Genomic DNA, 19,107 nt, shown 5'->3' with positions numbered 1-19,107 from the left:
GCAGTGACAGCAGGGGCAGATAGCGGGCAGGCAGTGGCCGCAGCATTACCTGCCACAAGCGGCGCGATTGATATTTGAGGTCCGCAGCGCTTCATGCTGTGTAACGCTGCGTCGTATGAAACATAAACTTAACTAAACCTTCTCGAGTAACCAACCAAATAACATTTTGACATTTTAGGACCTTCAGTCGTGATCATGTAGAGGGAAGAACAATGTAGCGTATGCTGATGATCCAGAACATTATGACGACTGCCCACCGTGAGACTGAATGCCACCTAGTGGCGTTGCAGACGCTTAACGTTGTAAGGAAAATACACATGCGGAGCAGAGCGACGCTAAGGATCGCAAATGACAGAGGAAAGACGATTTGGAATAAGCGTGAAGGAAACGGAATAGCTGATTTGTGGTTTGCCTGCTACTGTCGTGAGCACCTAGGGAAAATGGTTGAATGACGGTGATACTTTGAGTAGGCAACAAGGTGTTGGACGTCCTCGCCGCGTCACGGAACGTGGAAGTCGCGGGTCTGGCCGCTCTTCAAAAGTAGGATAGGCGGCGAACTGTGACTAACCTGACGACAGAGCACAAAGCAAATCCGTAGTTACACAGCAACTTTTCACGGAAGAATATGTATACTGTACAGCTATTGCTGCTGGTATAGACAGCTGTACTTCAAAGCACACCGTTCAGCACACGCTGTTCAACATGCGCCTCCACGGCAGCCGACCCATTCGTGTTCCCAGCGTCAATATTAGTTAAGACTGCAGTGGGGACGGGATCATCGAGACCGGACTCCAGTCATTGGAAACTTGACGTCTGGTCAGTTGGATCACATCGGTTCATAGGTCGTGACCGAATACGTCGTCTTCCAAGCGAACGGATGCTCGAATCGTGCACCGTGCCACGGACGCAGGCCTGTGGCGGTAGTGTTATACTATGGAGGACATCATGTGTGCTTCCATGAGACCTGTGGTAGTAGTCCAAGGCGCCTGGAGGGCTGTGGATTACGTAACATTATTGCGGACTACCTGCGTCCCTTCACGCGAGATGTCTTCCACAGTTGGTATGTCATCTGCCAGCAAAATGGCTCTGAGCACTAAGGGACTTAACTGCTGAGGCCATCAGTCACCTAGAACTTAGAACTATTTAAACCTAATTAACCTAAGGACATCACACACATCCATGCCCGAGGCAGGATTGGATCCTGCGACCGTAGCAGTCGCGCGGTTCCGGTCTGAAGCGCCTGGAACCGCTCGGCCACAGTGGCCAGCGTGTGTGGTTTAAAAAAGCAAAAGAAAGGAATGTACAAATAAAGTACATTTATGCATTATCAAAGTAGTCACCTTTGACACTGTATTTTTGGCAAAATTTATATGATTTTAGGAAAATGGCAGCGAAAACAATTTTGGGTTAGATTGCAGCACACATTAGGCATAGGACGTCCGTCGAAATGTGATGTGCAGAAATTTGAACACTGCCGCGGACTCTACATCAGATATCCATCGCCCGTGTTGACGGTCGAAGGGGGAAAAAAAAAGCATCTCCGCCAGAGGTGCCAGTGAAATCTCCAGGAGTTCCCGTTCATCTTTCCTTCCAGCTTACCTACAGCTTCGTGAATGAAAGAAGTTACCAGTGCTCTTTCTAATCCTAATTTCCCCCCGACATATGCCGGTTTTATGCCAGCATTTGTCGCATTTGTTCCATGTTGTCTGCCATCATGTTTGTTGAGGTCGACTAAATGTAGCCCATCTACAACACTTTTGTAACGGACGCATTTTCTCTTCCAACAGAGAATTCACGTATCACCTTTATGAGGCAGATAATTGAGACATAGGATTAATGATCTATTATGATTTGCTATGCAGTATGGAGAAAAAAACTCAAATCAAACTAATTTCGTAGAAAATTGTATGTTCTGTTATTTTTGAATGAGAATAGTGTCAACCCAATCACTCAGTGCCAATAGTGCTGTTTGTCTGACGATATACATTACTGGCCATTAAAATTGCCACACCAAGAAGAAATGCAGATGGTAGACGGGTATTCATTGGACAAATATATTATACTAGAACTAACATATGATTACATTTTCACGCAGTTTGAGTGCATAGATCCTGAGAAATCACTACCGAGAACAACCACCTCTGGCCGTAATAACAGCCTTGATAAGCCTGGGCATTGAGACAAACAGAGCGTGGTTGGCGTGTACAGGTACAGCTGCCCTTGCAGCTTCCACACGATACCACAATTCATCGACAGTAGTGACTGGCATATTGTGACGAGCCAGTTGCTCGGCCACCATTGACGAAACGTTTTCAGTTGGTGAAAGATCTGGAGAATGTGCTGGCCAGGGTAGCAGTCGAACATTTTCTGTATCCAGGAAAGCCCGTACAGGACCTGCAACATGCGGTCGTGCATTATCCTGCTGAAATGTCGGGTTTCGCAGGGATTGAATGAAGGGTAGAGCCACGGGTCATAACACATCTGAAATGTAAGGTCCACTGCTCAAAGTGCCGTGAATGCGAGCAAGAGGTTACCGAGACGTGTAACCAATGGCACCCCATACCATCACGCCGGGTGGTACGCCAGTATGGCGATGACGAATACACGCTTCCAGTGTGCGTTCACCGCGATGTAGCCAAACCCGGATGCGACCATCATGATGCTGTAAACAGATCCTGGATTCATCAGAAAAAATGACGTTTCTCCATTCGTGCACCCAGGTTCGTCGCTGAGTACACCATCGCAGGCGCTCCTGTCTGTGATGCAGCGTCAAGGGTAACCGCAGTCATAGTCTCCGAGCTGATAGTCCATGCTGGTGCGAACGTCGTTGTACTGTTCGTGCAGATGGTTGTTGTCTTACAAACGTCCCCATCTGTTGACTCAGGGATCTAGACGTGGCTGCACGATCCGTTACAGCCATGCGGATAAGATGCCTGTCATCTCGACTGCTAGTGATACGAGGCCGTTGGGATCCAGTACGGCGTTACGTATTACCCTCCTGAACCCACCGATTCCATGTTTTGCTAACAGTCATAGGATCTCGACCAACGCGAGCAGCAATGTCGCGATACTATAAACCGCAATCGCGATAGGCTACAATCCGACCTTTATCAAAGTCGGAAACCTTTTGGTACGCATTTCTCCTCCTCACACGATCCATCACAGCAACGTTTCACGAGGCAACACCGGTCAACTGCTGTTCGTGTATGAGAAATCGGTTGGAAACATTCCTCATATCAGCACGTTGTAGGTGTCGCCACCTGCGTCAATCTTCTGTGAATGCTCTGAGAAGCTTATCATTTTTATATCACAGCATCTTCTTCCTGTTGGTTAAATTTCGCGTCTGTAGCACGTCATCTTCGTGGTGTAGCAATGTAATGGCATGTAGTGTATAAGAGTTGTGATACCGTACTTGAAAATACAGCTGGCGATATGGTCATCGACACCTAATAAACCTACGAAATTTCTGTATCCTGCTGTAGCATTTCAGATATCGATTTACGCCACGCAACTTTTACTTCTAAAATACTTCGTGTGAAAATTCTTCATGCAACATGTACTCATTTTTTTCTGAATTATTCGCATTTTCATTTTGATTCTAATCTCTTTATTTTTTTTATTAATAAGAAACACAGTTCGGCATTCAAATAACTCCACTGTTTCGAACAACAAACTCTGAAGATCCGCAGTTTCGTTTTCGTTTACAGTTGTTTCGGGGGGTCAGTTTGCCTACTTTAGTAAATGGTGAGTCTTTCGTTATCAACCGGCCGTGGATCCGAGTGGCTCTAGGCGCTTCAGTCCGGAATCGCGCGACTGCTACGGTCGCAGGTTCGAATCCTGCCTCGAGCATGGATGTTTGTGATGTCGTTAGGTTAGTTAGGTTTAAGTAGTTCTTAGTTCTAGGGGACTGATGACCTCAGATGTTAAGTCCCATAGTGCTCAGAGCCATTTGAACCATTTCGTTATCGGAAGATACAGCTTCATGTATCAGAATAATTTCGTTGCAGCTATGAGGAAGGTTAATCTCTCTATCTATCAGAGATAGTTGTGGAATGCAACGACTTGTTTACGCAGATATATTGTCGCAGTTCAACCTTCAGTTGCTGAGCGTCTCCGATCTCTTCTGGTAGTCACTGGGTAACACTGGAGCTTAAGATTGGGAGCGACTGCCCCTGTCATCACCTCAGTCGTATGCATAGCATAGAAACGAACTAATTATCCATCGATCATATATCTGTAGCCAGCGATCAGTTGGGGAGCTGCTATAGAACGATTTGAGAAACGTAATTAATCACTGCCCATCACATGACGTGGCATGTTGCTTTTGTAGCCTATTTCAGACAACGGTTCTGGATCACTAAAATGAAAAAAAAAAAAAAAATAACTTAGCGACTACATAAGCAATAAAACGTGTTTACTATTCTACGGTACTTCAGAAACTGTCAGTGGGGCTACATAGTGACAAATAGTGCATCAGTTTCCGTACTACATCGAATGAGATGCTTCCCATGTACAGTTCGTATTCTGTGCATCTTAAGTTGATTCCAATGCAGTTTTCTACATAGCGTCACGAAAACTGCTTATATGAAACGTTTTTTCGATGCAAATCATAGAAGATTTTCAGAGATCAAATTGAAAAGCTCTGCAACTGTTTTCTTCTTTTCGGGAAGACATGTTTGTCAAATAATAATATTAAAGTCTGGTAACAGTTTCTTAGTCATTACATGTATTGCTTTTTCTGATCGAGAATGCTTTCATCCATCGATTGGAAGTAAAAATGTGTGCATTGATATTCTCGTGTTTATCTTGACGTGTTCAGAGCATAGGTACGCGAAGAATGCAGTCTGTCGTCTAGCGCCAGGAGATCGCATTAAAAAATATCAGCCGTTTATCCGAAACTAGCTATTAAATTAATTCCAGAAGTGAGTTAATTATTTGTTGAATGGCGGCACCTTCATTAGATGTCGTTGGGGGTCCTCAGGTAGTGAATATTCATTGCCACATGTGGAGATGTTGCGATGTGGAGGGGCATGGTTTCCTGACTACAGCTTGGACCCTTTGTTTTGATTAACGTCAAAATGAAAACAGGTGTTTCGGGAAACATTTTTCTACTACTTCATCCACTTACTGCACAGTCTCTTAATGCTTTTGGGATTTAAATGCACGCTGGCGTAGAACGAACGTAACCATATCCCTTAAAGACCCAAGTCAGCGCCTTCCCTTTTCACCCAAAACAAGCAAATCAGTTGCTGAATGCAACTTGGAATGGTATCACCTTGGAACACGCAGGTACATCATCATACCTGAACGTCGTACCAGACCAGTTATTGTCGTACAAACATCTCTGCGAGAACACCCTTCATAAAGTCGTAGTGAGAAAAGTGGCTAACAGCAGATGGGGAGCTAGACCAAAGGTGCTGATAATCACAGCTGAGGCTTCTACACGGCGGAATATGTTTTCCCGGTGTGGTCGAGATCAGTGCATGCTGAAATATTCTACGGAAGCTTAAATGAAACACACTGATTAATAACATTTTGCATGAAACCCATGCTGCATAGTAAACTGTACAAGTGATCACGAACAAATAGAAGCGTAAGTATGCCTTTGATGTACCACTTTGGCATTTGCTGTGGGCCTAGAAGACTTCATTCCCACAAGAGACTTGGACTTAGTGATCCTCCAGCACAGTAGATTCCCAGTGACGAGAACATGAGATAGAATATTTGGAGTAGCCCGATACGTGCCAGAATGGGCATAGTACCATTAGTGAAGGCACACCTAATTAAGTGCAGCCGTATAGATTCATAAGGCGACAGAAGTTTCCGTGGCGAATATCAGCATATGGATCATCTCCTGACCAATCCTAGTTTATGTGCCGTCGTGAATTACAGTTGGGAAGCACTGGACGTAGCCCAGTTTTGGGCTGAAAAACTCCCCAGATAAGAAAAAGGAAAGCAGACGAAAGCAAGTGTGACTAGGTCACATTTTTTTGTTATCTGATTTTCGTTCAAGTAGAATTACGAACATACCAGTAAACCCCTGATTCTTTGGAGAATTTCTATTCCATGTATAAAACTGATTGTATGTACTGATTGCTTTAGAAATGACTTACCGGTAGTGTGTTAAATATTTATCGTTAATCATGTAAGCGAGAAAAAGGTTAGAAAAGATTTGAAACTGTGCCGAAAGTTTGTTGGAAGTTGCTGCGTGCTCACATTATGAGGCACTGGATGAATATGGTGTGGATAATTTGCGCTCCATTTTAAGTGGAATCAAGTTTCTCACGCGCCCGAATGCCTAAGCCGTCAATCTCCCGAACTATGTGTCGTTTAATGATATAATTTTGAAGGTACATTGAGGAGTATAAATGAATACTGTCTGCAAATTGTGTTGCGAATAGAGTTGGTAGTAAAGAAATAATGAATTAAAATGTCATGGTTGATGCTGAAATTTCACTGCATGAACAGCGAAAACGTACGTAATACGCGATTTAGTCGAATACGTCTGCATTTTAGCTGTTTAGGGAACGTTCCGCCTTTTAAAATCATCTCGTCGTAATTTTTTAAATGTGTGCCGGGTAATGATTTCGTCATCCGAGGAAAGAGGAATACGTGTCTGTGTGCCACGTGGGATGAGAGAATTTGATAGCCCATAAGTCTGCATGTTGACTGCGCACAGTGCAAAATTAAGTGGGGCGTTGTTCTGGAGCAAAAACACTCCTTTTAACAGCCTCCTCTTCCGACGCTTTGACATGACAACTTTCTTGTTTGTGTGTGATTTTATCTCAGATTATACATGTCATGTCAAATCGTGGTCATGAATTTCAATGGAAAAAATACATGTTAGACATCTATATTGTAAGTGTTAAGAAATAAAGTATTTTCGTTTTACCTTACCCCTTGAAAAATGTATTTCGTAAATAACTATTAAAACAGTAGAGAACAAAAAAGTATTAATTTCTCCACTTATTTTTTTTTCTTATTTGGAAAGTCACACAACGCTATATTTTATATCGTGTTACTTCTGATGCCATGTAAAAAGTATCGTCTTTGCTCCAGCGACATGTATAATGTAAATATTTGTCACTCAAAAATATAAAAAATGCATTTTCACGAGTTTTTACGAATTATTTACTCGAAAATCCCCACCCGAAAACTTTTGAGAATCACACAAAATATTGTTCGGTTAATATGTAGGTAGTCAGTGGAAACACAGTGGGCAATATTTTTCTGTGTAAAGTATTAAAAATTTCTCAACATTCTACATACTTCGCATCACTGAGTTTCTAGTGAAAATATGCATGTTGGCAACAGTGTTTCCAGAGCGTTTCTGTTTATAACAAAGGAGTGATAACTTGCACATCTACCATTCTAAATTCTGGTGGAGTTTTGTTTGGTTTTAACATTTTGTTAGATACAGTGTCAGTGAGGAAATACAGTAGTAAAAGAGTGAGGTGTATGGAGTATGAAAAAAGACACAAGAAGGTGGTGTTTAAGAATAGTGAAAAACATTTAACACAGTTGTTGGAAATCTGTCAAAGGTAGTGCAGAAATATCTTGGTTCTCGAGTGACAGTTTTAGCATCACATCCATTGTGCAGGAATAGCTACACTCACTATAAGATGAAATTTAGTGACAACCCACCTGGACAATCACAATCACACGGATGTGAAACTGAAGAAGATAGTGCAGATGTTTATATTCCTGGGTGTGAAGCTGTTGATGTGTTGAATGTTAGAATTTATGCTGTAGCCCCTACTATATCCCCACCTTAAACGTCCAGGAAATGTGAGAAGCACAAGAAGAAAACAGAATGTAAAAAAAGTGGAAGAAATTGAAAAAAGTTTTACACAAGCAATATCTTCAAGATTTTGTGAACTATGCACTTGCAGAATGTCTATGAAATGTGACGTGTGGTTTCAGAAACCCAAATACTGCTATCTCAGCAGCCATCTGTACTGAGAAGATACAATTACTGACACTGGTACCAGGCAACTACTCCAAGCAGTAGATATAGAAATCCAGAGCCCATCCTTCACATTATTTGATTTCAAAAGCTCGTGAAATAAAGAATGAGAAAAGTGAAACTTCCTGGCAGATTAAAACTGTAAACCGAACTGAGACTTGAACTCGGGACCTTTGCCTTTTGTGGGCAAGTGCTCAGATGGTAGAGCAAATGTCCCATGTTTGAGTCTCAGTCTGACACACAGTTTAGTCTGCCAGGAAGTTTCATATCGACACACACTCCGCTGTAGAGTGAAAATTTCATTTCATAATGAGAAAGGTATCCGGGCATGCACAGATTCTTACTGTGGGCATCCGTTGCAGGCTGATGCACTTTCTGTTACTCTCGAATATTACCTAAGTGTTGACACAAAACTCCCAAATGGGCTGATGTTATCTCTGTTAGTCAAAATGGTGAAAACGGTAGAAAGATATATGACAAGAACAATAAGAGAACTATATTTCCTAATAAAAAAGGAGAAGCTGAATTTAAGAACTGGTCTCTCAAAGTTCGACTCCTTACGACCAAAATGGGTAAAATGGCAGCCAGTGAAAGAAGTATGCACATGTATTTACTGCACTAACTTTAATCTTTTTTGTTTTGTCATAAGCAGTGTCATAATAAAGACATACACAGAGATGGACCTATTGCTTTTGTGTATATGACAAGAGCCTCAAGATAAATGCTGGTTGCAGGAGTGTGCAATGTATCCTAATGCTGAAGTTATGACTGTTGAATCATTACACCTTCAGGATACTGACAGTGGTGCAACGTGTGCATTGTGGGAGGGAGGAGAGTTGGCAAAGAAGACAGTAGAGCCAGAGAAGTTCGTTCCAGAGGTTTGGATCATTAAAGGAATAGCTCACCATCATATCCAGAGGATTGAGAGACAGGCCTGAAGAAGTAAAATCGGCCACGTCCCAGAATACTGACACATTAGTTCTTCATTTTGACTTAGTCGAGAACTGGTCTGTTGCTTTGCACAACGAAATTCAAAGTTACCACTGGCACGCACCACAGGTATCAATATTCACATGTGTTGCTCACACCCTCAGCACATTACACTGTCTTGTTATTGTCAGTAATGATCTCATTCATGACAGTGCACATGCATGTTATGCTGTCAGCATAATCATTGATGATGTAGCATCTAGAGGCCGTGCATTTCCTAAACATGTCCATATGACTGGTGGTGCAGCATCTCATTTTAAAAACTGCTTTCAGCTTTATGAGTTGGTCAACACTGTAATACAGGAATTAAGAAAAAAATGGGTATCTTCAGCAACAGGTCATGGAAAAAGTGCATGTGATGGGGTACGAGGTCTCTGTAAACATCTTGCAACAAGATTTAATCTCCAGCATGAAGCTGTTGATGCTATAGGAGATGCTACTGGATTTGTAGCATTAGTAACAAACATGAATCTCATAATTCTAAATGAAAGTACATTAAGGGAGTTCTATTTAAAAAAGAGAGAGAGTGGTCTACTGTGAAGCCTTTGGCAGGAATTCAATCAAGTTACTACTGGGATTCATCCCGGGGTGGCACGTACATTGCAACAACGGTTCTCCATGGAATGCAGCCTGTTACTGTGTGTGGAATGCAGAGACCCCAATATACATTAGAAGACTTTGTAGTGAGCCATTTAATTTCTTATGTGTTTGACAATTAGTCATGGGTGTGACAGACAACAAGTGTCTCTCATGAGCTGCATGATAGTACCGTCTCCTATATGACACCTCATGGTCCTGATAATGCTTTCAAATGGTCATCGTCAAAAGATCAGTGCGTAGTTCCCATTCCCTAAGTACGGCTCTTGTTGTATCATCCTTCTCTATGTGCATTTTCAGCTTGGCTATATGAGTTCAATGAGAAGCCGATGGAAAAAAACAAATGAACTCTTATCAACAGTGCAGTGTTGATTGTTATATTGTAGGCAATTTTAATCCATGGAAAGTTAGGAAGAAGGAAAATCATGACCGAAGACAATAATTATTTTGTGAATAATATCATAAAAAGAAAAATGAGTATAAATATGCTACATATATCATTGTTGACTTTCGAACAAAATTATGAGTTGTTTTCCCACTCACTTATAATGTTGTAAAGTAATTATTTTGAATCAGAAAAACCAGTTTTGCATGACATAAGACATATAACATTTACATATAATCAGTGATCAGTTTAAATGTTTAAGTGTCCACAAATTTTTTACCTTTATAGGAGAGCCAGGTGGCTAAACAGTTTCTCTCATTTTGTACAGACAAGAACTGCCCACTCTGATTGTACATTCCCTAAATACAATGACCAACTAACATACCATGAAATTTTTAGAACATTTAGGACAGGGGATTGAGAGAAAATAATTTCTAAATAACCAAAAAATTTCAGATGCTTTCATCTTTATGAACAAATATTTTGACATTTTAAGAATTTCATTCATAGCTGACAGTTAGCAGTCCTTCTACTTTATCATTTCTCAATACAATTAACATCCTGTGACGATTCATATTTTCAAAACATTATTTTGAAATTTGCGAAAGGTTACAAATTTTTGTTGTTGTTGTGGTCTTCAGTCCTGAGACTGGTTTGATGCAGCTCTCCATGCTACTCTATCCTGTGCAAGCTTCTTCATCTCCCAGTACCTACTGCAACCTACATCCTTCTGAATCTGCTTAGTGTACTCATCTCTCGGTCTCCCTCTACGATTTTTACCCTCCACACTGCCCTCCAATGCTAAATTTGTGATCCCTTGATGCCTCAAAACATGTCCTACCAACCGATCCCTTCTTCTAGTCAAGTTGTGCCACAAACTTCTCTTCTCCCCAATCCTATTCAATACCTCCTCATTAGTTACGTGATCTAATTTTTATAGTTCATATTTAAAGAAAAAATGAAAAAGCTCAGAAGTGTGTGTGTATTAGTAATGTCTCATAGTATTTGGAACAAAGTATTTATTGAAAATAAATTCAGATATCTATAACTTTTCATTTCTTTATTACAATTTTTCAATTTTCCCTTTTGTTAAGACAATTTCACAAACACACTCATATAGAGATGTCTGTATCATTTCAACAAATCATCATAATATGAAAATATTGTAGTTTTGGAGAGGTATCGTGTGGAACTTCAACATATATTTATATATACAGGGACTACATAAAGTCCGGGAACACTTTCAGTTATTAATTGCACAAGAACTAAACATTGTACAGATGTCATACATATTGCAGTTCGAAGAGAAACTCTGAAAGTTTTTTTTTTTTTTTTTTTACAAATATTTGAACACGAACCATGAGTGATTTGGAGGACGTCAATACAGTATTCAAATTCTTGCCATACCCGTTCCAGCATGGCATTGTCGACTGTGGCAGTCACTTCCCATTTTCTCCCCCAGAGCTGTGCTACATGATGTGGTAGAGGCATTACATACACCAGATCTTTAATGTGTCTCCACAGAAAAAAGTCATACGGAGTGAGATCTGGTGATTTTTGGGGGGGGGGGGGGGGCATCATTTCATGGAACAGCTGTCCCGTTCTGTAGCATGGCCTTTCCATCGATGCAGCAGTTCTGTCTTTAGGTACAGATGAACTTCACAATGAAAATGGGCTGGAGACCTATCCTGCTGAAAAATGAACAGAGAGTCCGATTGCATTTGAGGCATCAGCCATTGCTGCAACATGTCCAAGTAGGAATATCCAGTGAAAGTGCTCTTGGCGAATAAGAATGACTCGTACAGTTTTTGACGTGACAAGACACAAAAAAACCTGTTCACTTTCCCATTAGCGTGAGAAGTGGCTTCATTGCTAAAAATTAAGCAATCAACAATGCCCTCCCCATCCTCATACAATTCTTGCAACTCTGAACAACTCAGAATGCTTGTCTTTGTCGTCGTCATTGAGCTTCTGCACTGGCTCCAATTTGAATGGTTTCATAGACAGCTTCTGTTGCAGAACTTTCCACATTGTCATTGGAGCTATTTCGAGTTCACGGGACGCATGTCACACCGATTTCCTTGGACTTCTTATGAATGTCTCTCGTACGTGCTCGACATTCACTTCACTCACACTGGGACGTCGGTTCCTCTTCACCCAGCACAAGCAACCCATTGTAATGAAATTGTCGTGCCAGTGGTAAATGGCCTTCCTTGCTGGTGGCTTCTTACTGTACTGGGTTCTAAACATCCGTTGAACAGCTGTAGCACACTTGCTTTTGTCGAACTCCAACACACAGAAAGCTCACTCTGCACCCGAACTCGCCATGTTTGCATCTAGCGCTGACTATCGGCAAATTACCAAACTACACTGTGGCGCACACGGGCGCGCACACACACACACAGTTTATATCAGCTAACAGCGAACTCTGAAATAGTGGTGTGACATATTCATTCTTCACCTGTATGATTTGAGAACAAATCACCCATGTACGTAGCCTGTAATTTGATTTTTTACACAATATATTTACCTTATACACAAAGAAATGGTTAAATAAGTGTTTGATGGCTAGATTCAAATAATTTTTAATTAATGGATGTCATCTTACCTTTTCATTAAAGCAGAATTCAGTCAGTGTTCCTGTTAATTGAATCTGGATATTAATCAATTTTAAATAATGAAATCAGTGGTTTCACTCTGAAGAATTAATGAATAGTCCATCCAATACTTAAAACTACAACCAACTGAATTGATAGTTTTCATTTGGCTGCTCCCAAGGACTAGTGTCACTCAAAAAATGAGTGAATTTTTCTAACAAACAACTGAATTGTGTGTTTTCATTTGGTTGTTCCCATCATTAGATATTTTTCCTTTTTCATCATTATGAAAACACGTGCTTTGCTGCTATGTCCCCAAGCCCATTGTGCTAAGGTGGCCAAGGAAGTCCTCTGGATTAGTCTGACACATTTGCAACATTTATGCTAATGACATGGCTCACAGGGACATAATCTGCCACTTCATTCATCATTCAGACTTGTTTGACCACACTAGAAGCATCTGCGTCATCTTAACACTGTGTCAAATGGTAGCTCACCGTTGCCCTACACATCCACCTCAGCATGGATTTTTCCAGATTGTTTCTTTTCAAATGCAAAAAAATGATTTACCCCACAATACTTCACTTCATCAAAAGGCTGCACTTTTTTTATTTTGTCTCCTCTTGTGATGTCCTTTATTACTGTGGCTCAGAGATTTCTTCATCTACCAAGACCGCAGACATGTAGAGACAAAGAAACAAGAAAAGTTCTTTGGGTAAGTTTATTTGGTTATTTTTTCCCTTAAAACTATCTGACTGGCTCTTATAGGGTGCACTCCTCTTACTCATTTGTATCAAAACTGGTAGCACATATTTATATTTGTTTTATCAGCTGCCGCTAGTAGTGTGCGTATATGTCTTTCTTTAAATAAAATAATATAATTCTTCTACTCACAACATGCAGTTTTACTGTCACATCAAATTAAAGAAAAATCTGAAAGTAGAGTTATTATGTTCCTATAAGCTTATTGGTAAGGCAGTTTTATTTTAGAGTAGCTCCCTAATTTTGAATTGGTATTGAAGCATTGAAATCTCCCCCACATGAGTGACTAACTGGTAAAGTACATTCCCTCTTCCATCTCCTCCCTCAGCTGACAAACCAAGCGTAGTGACACAGCTCTGGACTTGCTTTCAGGAGGAGCAAGGTTAGAATCCCCTTCTGGACATATAGAACGATGTTTTCTTTGGTTTTTCCTTATCAGTCACAGTGGCTTTGGAATAGTTCCGTTTATTTGAAAAATAGTGGCAGAACCTTATGAAGGTGACTAAGAAAATCAATAAAATGTGTAGTAAAATCAAACCTATAATCTAGCTGTGTGCCTGAGAAGAGTATGTTACATATCTCTCACAGAAACTTGTGAGGGCAAAGTGAGCTACTTCTATAGTATATGAAGGTGATATTTGAAACATATTTCATCCGGATAAAATAAGAGTTACTTTTAATTTGGGTCGTTTTTGCATAATTTACCAGCAGGAGACTTCTACTGAGTAAATTTTGACTAATTGGCATATGTGAGGTAAAGTGATTTGTTGTAAGTTTAAATTGTTTTGGTTGTTCTGTGTTGACTTCAAGAACTGTAATGTTAACTAGCAAACATTCTTAAATGCTGTGAGATGTGGTTATCTCAACATTACCTGTGAATGTGGGCATAACTATTGGCTGTGCTTCACCAATAATGAAGGCATTTTCTGTTAAGTGTGTGATCAGTTTATTATCTTTGTGTGCTGTTTGTTACTTCAAGGTTGCAATCTTTATTTTCATTGAAAAAAATTGTATTTATGTTGCAAGTTATAAGTAGGATAGAATCTATGCAAAACATGAGAGAAAAAATATTGTATGTTTCAGTATATCAATGGAGGCAGCTTGGAGCAGCTTATTCAGAATTCTAGTGTGGAACTTCCTCATCTTACAAGGATGAAGCTTGCACTGGATATAGCCAGAGGAATGGAGTATCTGCACTCTCGGGGAGTTTTCCATAGGGACCTTACTTCCAAGGTCAGTCTTTCTAAATATCAGGTTCCTTAATTTTCCATAGTTACTGGTTATAAATTAGCACTTATTGATATAGTATGAGAGTTGCACTGTAATTTGCAGGGGTACTTGACAGATGAAATATTACAGACTGTTATTCAATTCAAGTGTTACTGTCTTGATCAGTTTTGGCACAATTTTTTGTGTTGTTCTGTTACTAGAAACAATATTTTTTCCTTTTTTCCCCATGCAAAGCAAAAGTTAATTAATTCATGCACATACATAGTAAAGGGCAGGCTTAAGATATTGTGTATGTGGTAGTATTAGGTACTATTTCTGTCGCCAGTAACAGAAGCACTCTCTCTCTGCTGTTAGTTGCCCAAAGACCTGTGATATTCTAGGCAGTGTTGTTTGTAACAACTGTGTAGTCTGTTTTTCTACAAATCTGATCTACAAATAACATAATCTGCAGTCTGTTTTCACAGTTATATTCGTAATTTTATGTCATTTTCAGACATTTTACACGTTTCCAGAATGAGATTTTCACTGTGCAGCGGAGTGTGCGCTGATATGAAACTTCCTGGCAGATTAAAACTGTGTGCCAGACCAAGACTCGAACTCGGGACCTTTGCCTTTTGCGGGCAAGTGCTCTACCAACTGAACTATCCAAGCACGACTCACGCCCCGTCCTCACAGCTTTACTTCTGCCAGTACCTCATCTCCTACCTTCCAAACTTAACAGAAGCTCTCCTGCAGACCTTGCAGAACTAGCACTCCTGAAAGAAAGGATATTCCGGTGACATGGCTTAGCCACAGCCTGGGGCTGTGAGATTTTCACTCTGCAGCAGAGTGTGCGCTGATATGGAACTTCCTGGCAGATTAAAACTGTGTGCCGGACCGAGACTCGAACTCGGGACCTTTGCTTTTCACGGGCAAGTGCTCTACCAACTGAGCTACCCAGTTGGTAGAGCACTTGCCCACGAAAGGCAAAGGTCCCAAGTTCGAGTCTCGGTCCGGCACACAATTTTAATCTGCCAGAAGTTTCATTTTACACATTATTGAATTAATGAATTTTGTCAGAATTTTTTCGACGTGAAGCCCAAGCAGTACATGTTTCACTTTTAATTTAATTAAGAGTTTACTACAGTTTGGGGAGTGATAAACAGGCACAACAGAAGACTGCTAGGCATGTAAGCTTTTGGCCAAAGAGCCTTAGACAAAACACACACACACACACACACACACACACACACACACACACACACACACACACACACACACACACACACACACACACACAGAGAGAGAGAGAGAGAGAGAGAGAGAGAGAGAGAGAGAGAGTGGTCATGTGTGCATGTGTTGCATTTGCTGGAATGTGTGTGTCGTCGAATAGTCAGAAGACCTTTTGGGCAAAAGCTCACTTGTCTAGCAGTCTTTCTGTTGTGCCTGTCTGTGACTCAACATATCAACCATATGATGAGTAGCAATCTACGCTTTTCATAATATTGTCAATGTTATGAATTGTAAAGTTAATGTTAGCAGTATGAGATGAATAACAATGGGTTTTGGGCTTTTATTTCAGACAGGCATGTATCCTTATGTTGCTGACAGATAAAATAGTTACAGCACACAAACTTAACATACAATTAGCATTCTTCCTAATGCCCATGTCAGCAAAAATCTGTTTAACAGTAGACATTGAACAGTTACTGGGCAGTGCAGTGTAGTTAATGAGAAATGTGATCTTTCTATTTTTATTTTATTGTGCTGATGGTGCATGAGAGAGACATCATTCATAGTTTATTCTGCTTTGTTTTAGAATGTTCTTATAAAGAACAATGAGGAGTCAGGTGAAATGGTAGCAGTTGTTGGTGACTTCGGACTTGCTGCTAAAATTCCAGATCCAATGTAAGTACTGCAGTAGCATTTTTAAACATTGTAGGTCACAGCGCAACTGATTTTCAGTTCTGTGAGATTGTTAAGAAAAAGTCAAAAGATTTGTCTAAAAATGAAGCTTAAAATATATTAGGTAGATGTTTAATGTTCTTTTCAGTGATGGTCCGATCATGCACAGCAAATTGAGTGCCAGTAGAGAATGCACATTCTCTTCCCTGATAATTGATAAATTCCTCAGACTGAAAAATTGTTGGAACTTTTTTACACCTTCAGGCATAGTTGATAGAAATACATCAGAGCCATAGAACTGCACTCTCTGCAGCACTCTAAAATTCTAATTTAAGTATTGAGATTTAAATTCTCATTTGGCATCTCATTTTCTGACTTAACTTCGAGCATAATTCAAAGGCATGTCAAATGTTTCTGTAATCTGGTTTATTTATTACTTTTAGACAAATCATTTCACCAAATATTTTGTCTTTTATTATTTATTTCATTTTTATTTATTTTTTAATTTTTTGTTTTTGAGTTGTGTGTAGGAAGTGTGGTATTTCTGGCACCTCATTTATCTTTGCAGCATCTTCTCTTCTCGAAGTGTACTGAATTGAGTGCCTAATTCAAAAGAAACAATTTTAACAGTTAAATATCACACCGTTGCAACTTTTTATGCACTATATTGTTAGACCTTAAAGGAAGTAGTTTTTGACTCTTCCTTCATTTACATACCTAGTAGTAGCTCCACATGAAACATTTCAATTTTCCCTCAAGTCATAATTTTTTTCTTAATTACTCTGATTCATCCATTCAATTAAATATATTTTTGCTAAACTAGACCTCATGCTGGTCAGTTTGATACCTCATTTGTCCATTTCACACTCTTCGTTTGGCTATGAAAATTTGGACAAACACACACAGTGTAATCTCTAGGGAGTTGTGTTTTTGCTTCACTCAAACATTTGACCAAAAAGTGATGTGTTACACTATGAAGAGTAGATGTAAGTGGTGCTGAAGTATTGAAACTGTAGTAAACATTTGCAAGAAGTTGGGAGGCTCAAAAAATGTAAAAGATTAGGAAGAAAAAGCAGGCACTAATTGTTGAGATATATGGATAACCTTGTTGTTGATCATATTAAGAAACATTATATTCTCTGTGTGGCATTCAAAAGTTAATCTCTAGAAAGAATCCTGTGTTATCATTGTCTTAAACTTGGAAGGAAACTCCAGAAAGTGTTGTGAGTTAATATTTTTTTCCTTCTGCTTTTCCCATCATTTCGTGAACACATTTTGTATAAGGTGTAAAGCAAATATCATTCCTACCTCTGAGGTGACTTCTTGTGTCTTCATACTGTTGACACCACTGTAGTATGACACTTCATATCTCTTCTTGTAACACACACATTCAAATCATGTGAACAAGTTTACTTCATAGCATTTTACGGTCACTTATAGAAGTTCACAGTGATATTTATGAAATTATATTAATTTCATTTGTGTATGCTGTAGTATTAGAATACAAGCAGTATGCATTACATGGTAACCTAATTTTTCCTTTTCAGGTGTCCATATAGATTACCAACTGTTGGTTCACCTTACTGGATGTCACCTGAATGTCTCAAAGGCCAGTGGTACAATGAAAAGTCTGATGTATTTTCATATGGTATAATCCTTTGTGAACTAATAGCCCGTGTTGAAGCAGATCCAGACATTCTTCCACGAACGGAAAATTTTGGTCTAGATTATTTAGCTTTCAGTGAAATGTGTGGTCCGTGCCCTCCAGAATTTCTAAAATTAGCATTCTCGTGTTGCACAGTAAGTATTTAGTTTCATTCTACATTTTGTTGTAAACAAATGATAAAGCTTTGAATCTTGTCACCAACAAAGGTTGGATTTATTGTTTTAATTGGATGAGATGGTGTCATGTAAAGATAGGTGTTAACTGATGAAGAACTAAAAATGGAACTTCATGTATCAAAATTTTGAAGGGTGGGAGATTATAGTTAGACAGGCTGTGACTGGATGAAAGTAAGATAATGCACAGTTGAGTACATCTGACCTTTACACAATAGAAAGTAGGGTATCTATTCAGTCTGTCAAGAATAATAACCTGTCTTCCTTTCTGTACTGGAACCAAAGGAGAGTTCACCTGCTACATTTCCTATCATTCTGAACTGTACTACTCATTCCACCTCTGTCAGGTATCTCATATTCCAGCTATACTACCTCCTTCTATCATCACTAGACACAAGTTGTCACAGTGCTTCACAGAGTACTATCTTCAACCTCTTACTCTCTCTGACTCCTCCTCATTCATCTTTTCCCCACTTGTCCTCACAATATGTGGGTCCCCTTCAACCTGTAGTCAGAGAGACCTCCCCTCTTTTCCAACCTTCACAAACCTATCTTCCTCTAGTACCTGAGGCAGGAAACAACAGTACCAAATGCTAGATCGGAGTGTTTTTCTTTTTTTAAATGTGTGCATCCGTGGTATGGCAATTTTTAACTAACTTAATGGGATACTGATGTTTGACACTGACATGTGTGTTTATTTGTGGTGTAATTGTTCTGAATTTATAATGGTAACTTACTTATACCATTTATGTAATTTAATACGTCTAGCAGAAAACCATTCTGTGTATACCAGTGGTTAATAAAGAGGTGTAGGTTTCCTTATTATCTACTCAGGTAATTTTAATTGGAGCAAATTG

At 39.7% G+C, this 19,107-nt stretch overlaps 1 protein-coding gene across 1 annotated transcript in view; it reads left to right on the top strand.

The window, feature by feature from the left end:
• LOC126353444 (uncharacterized) overlaps window positions 1-19,107 on the top strand; it is a 273,573-nt gene that overhangs the window by 250,080 nt on the left and 4,386 nt on the right. The window contains exons 4-6 of the mRNA XM_050002764.1: window positions 14,381-14,530; window positions 16,326-16,414; window positions 17,959-18,211. Of these exons, the coding sequence (XP_049858721.1) occupies window positions 14,381-14,530; window positions 16,326-16,414; window positions 17,959-18,211 (492 nt within the window). The remainder of the gene's footprint in view (window positions 1-14,380; window positions 14,531-16,325; window positions 16,415-17,958; window positions 18,212-19,107) is intronic.

This window comes from Schistocerca gregaria, chromosome 1, assembly GCF_023897955.1.
Source record: "Schistocerca gregaria isolate iqSchGreg1 chromosome 1, iqSchGreg1.2, whole genome shotgun sequence".
NCBI lineage: Eukaryota > Metazoa > Arthropoda > Insecta > Orthoptera > Acrididae > Schistocerca > Schistocerca gregaria.
Note: the sequence above shows the minus strand (reverse complement) of the source record. Positions and strands in the feature narration are given on the sequence as shown.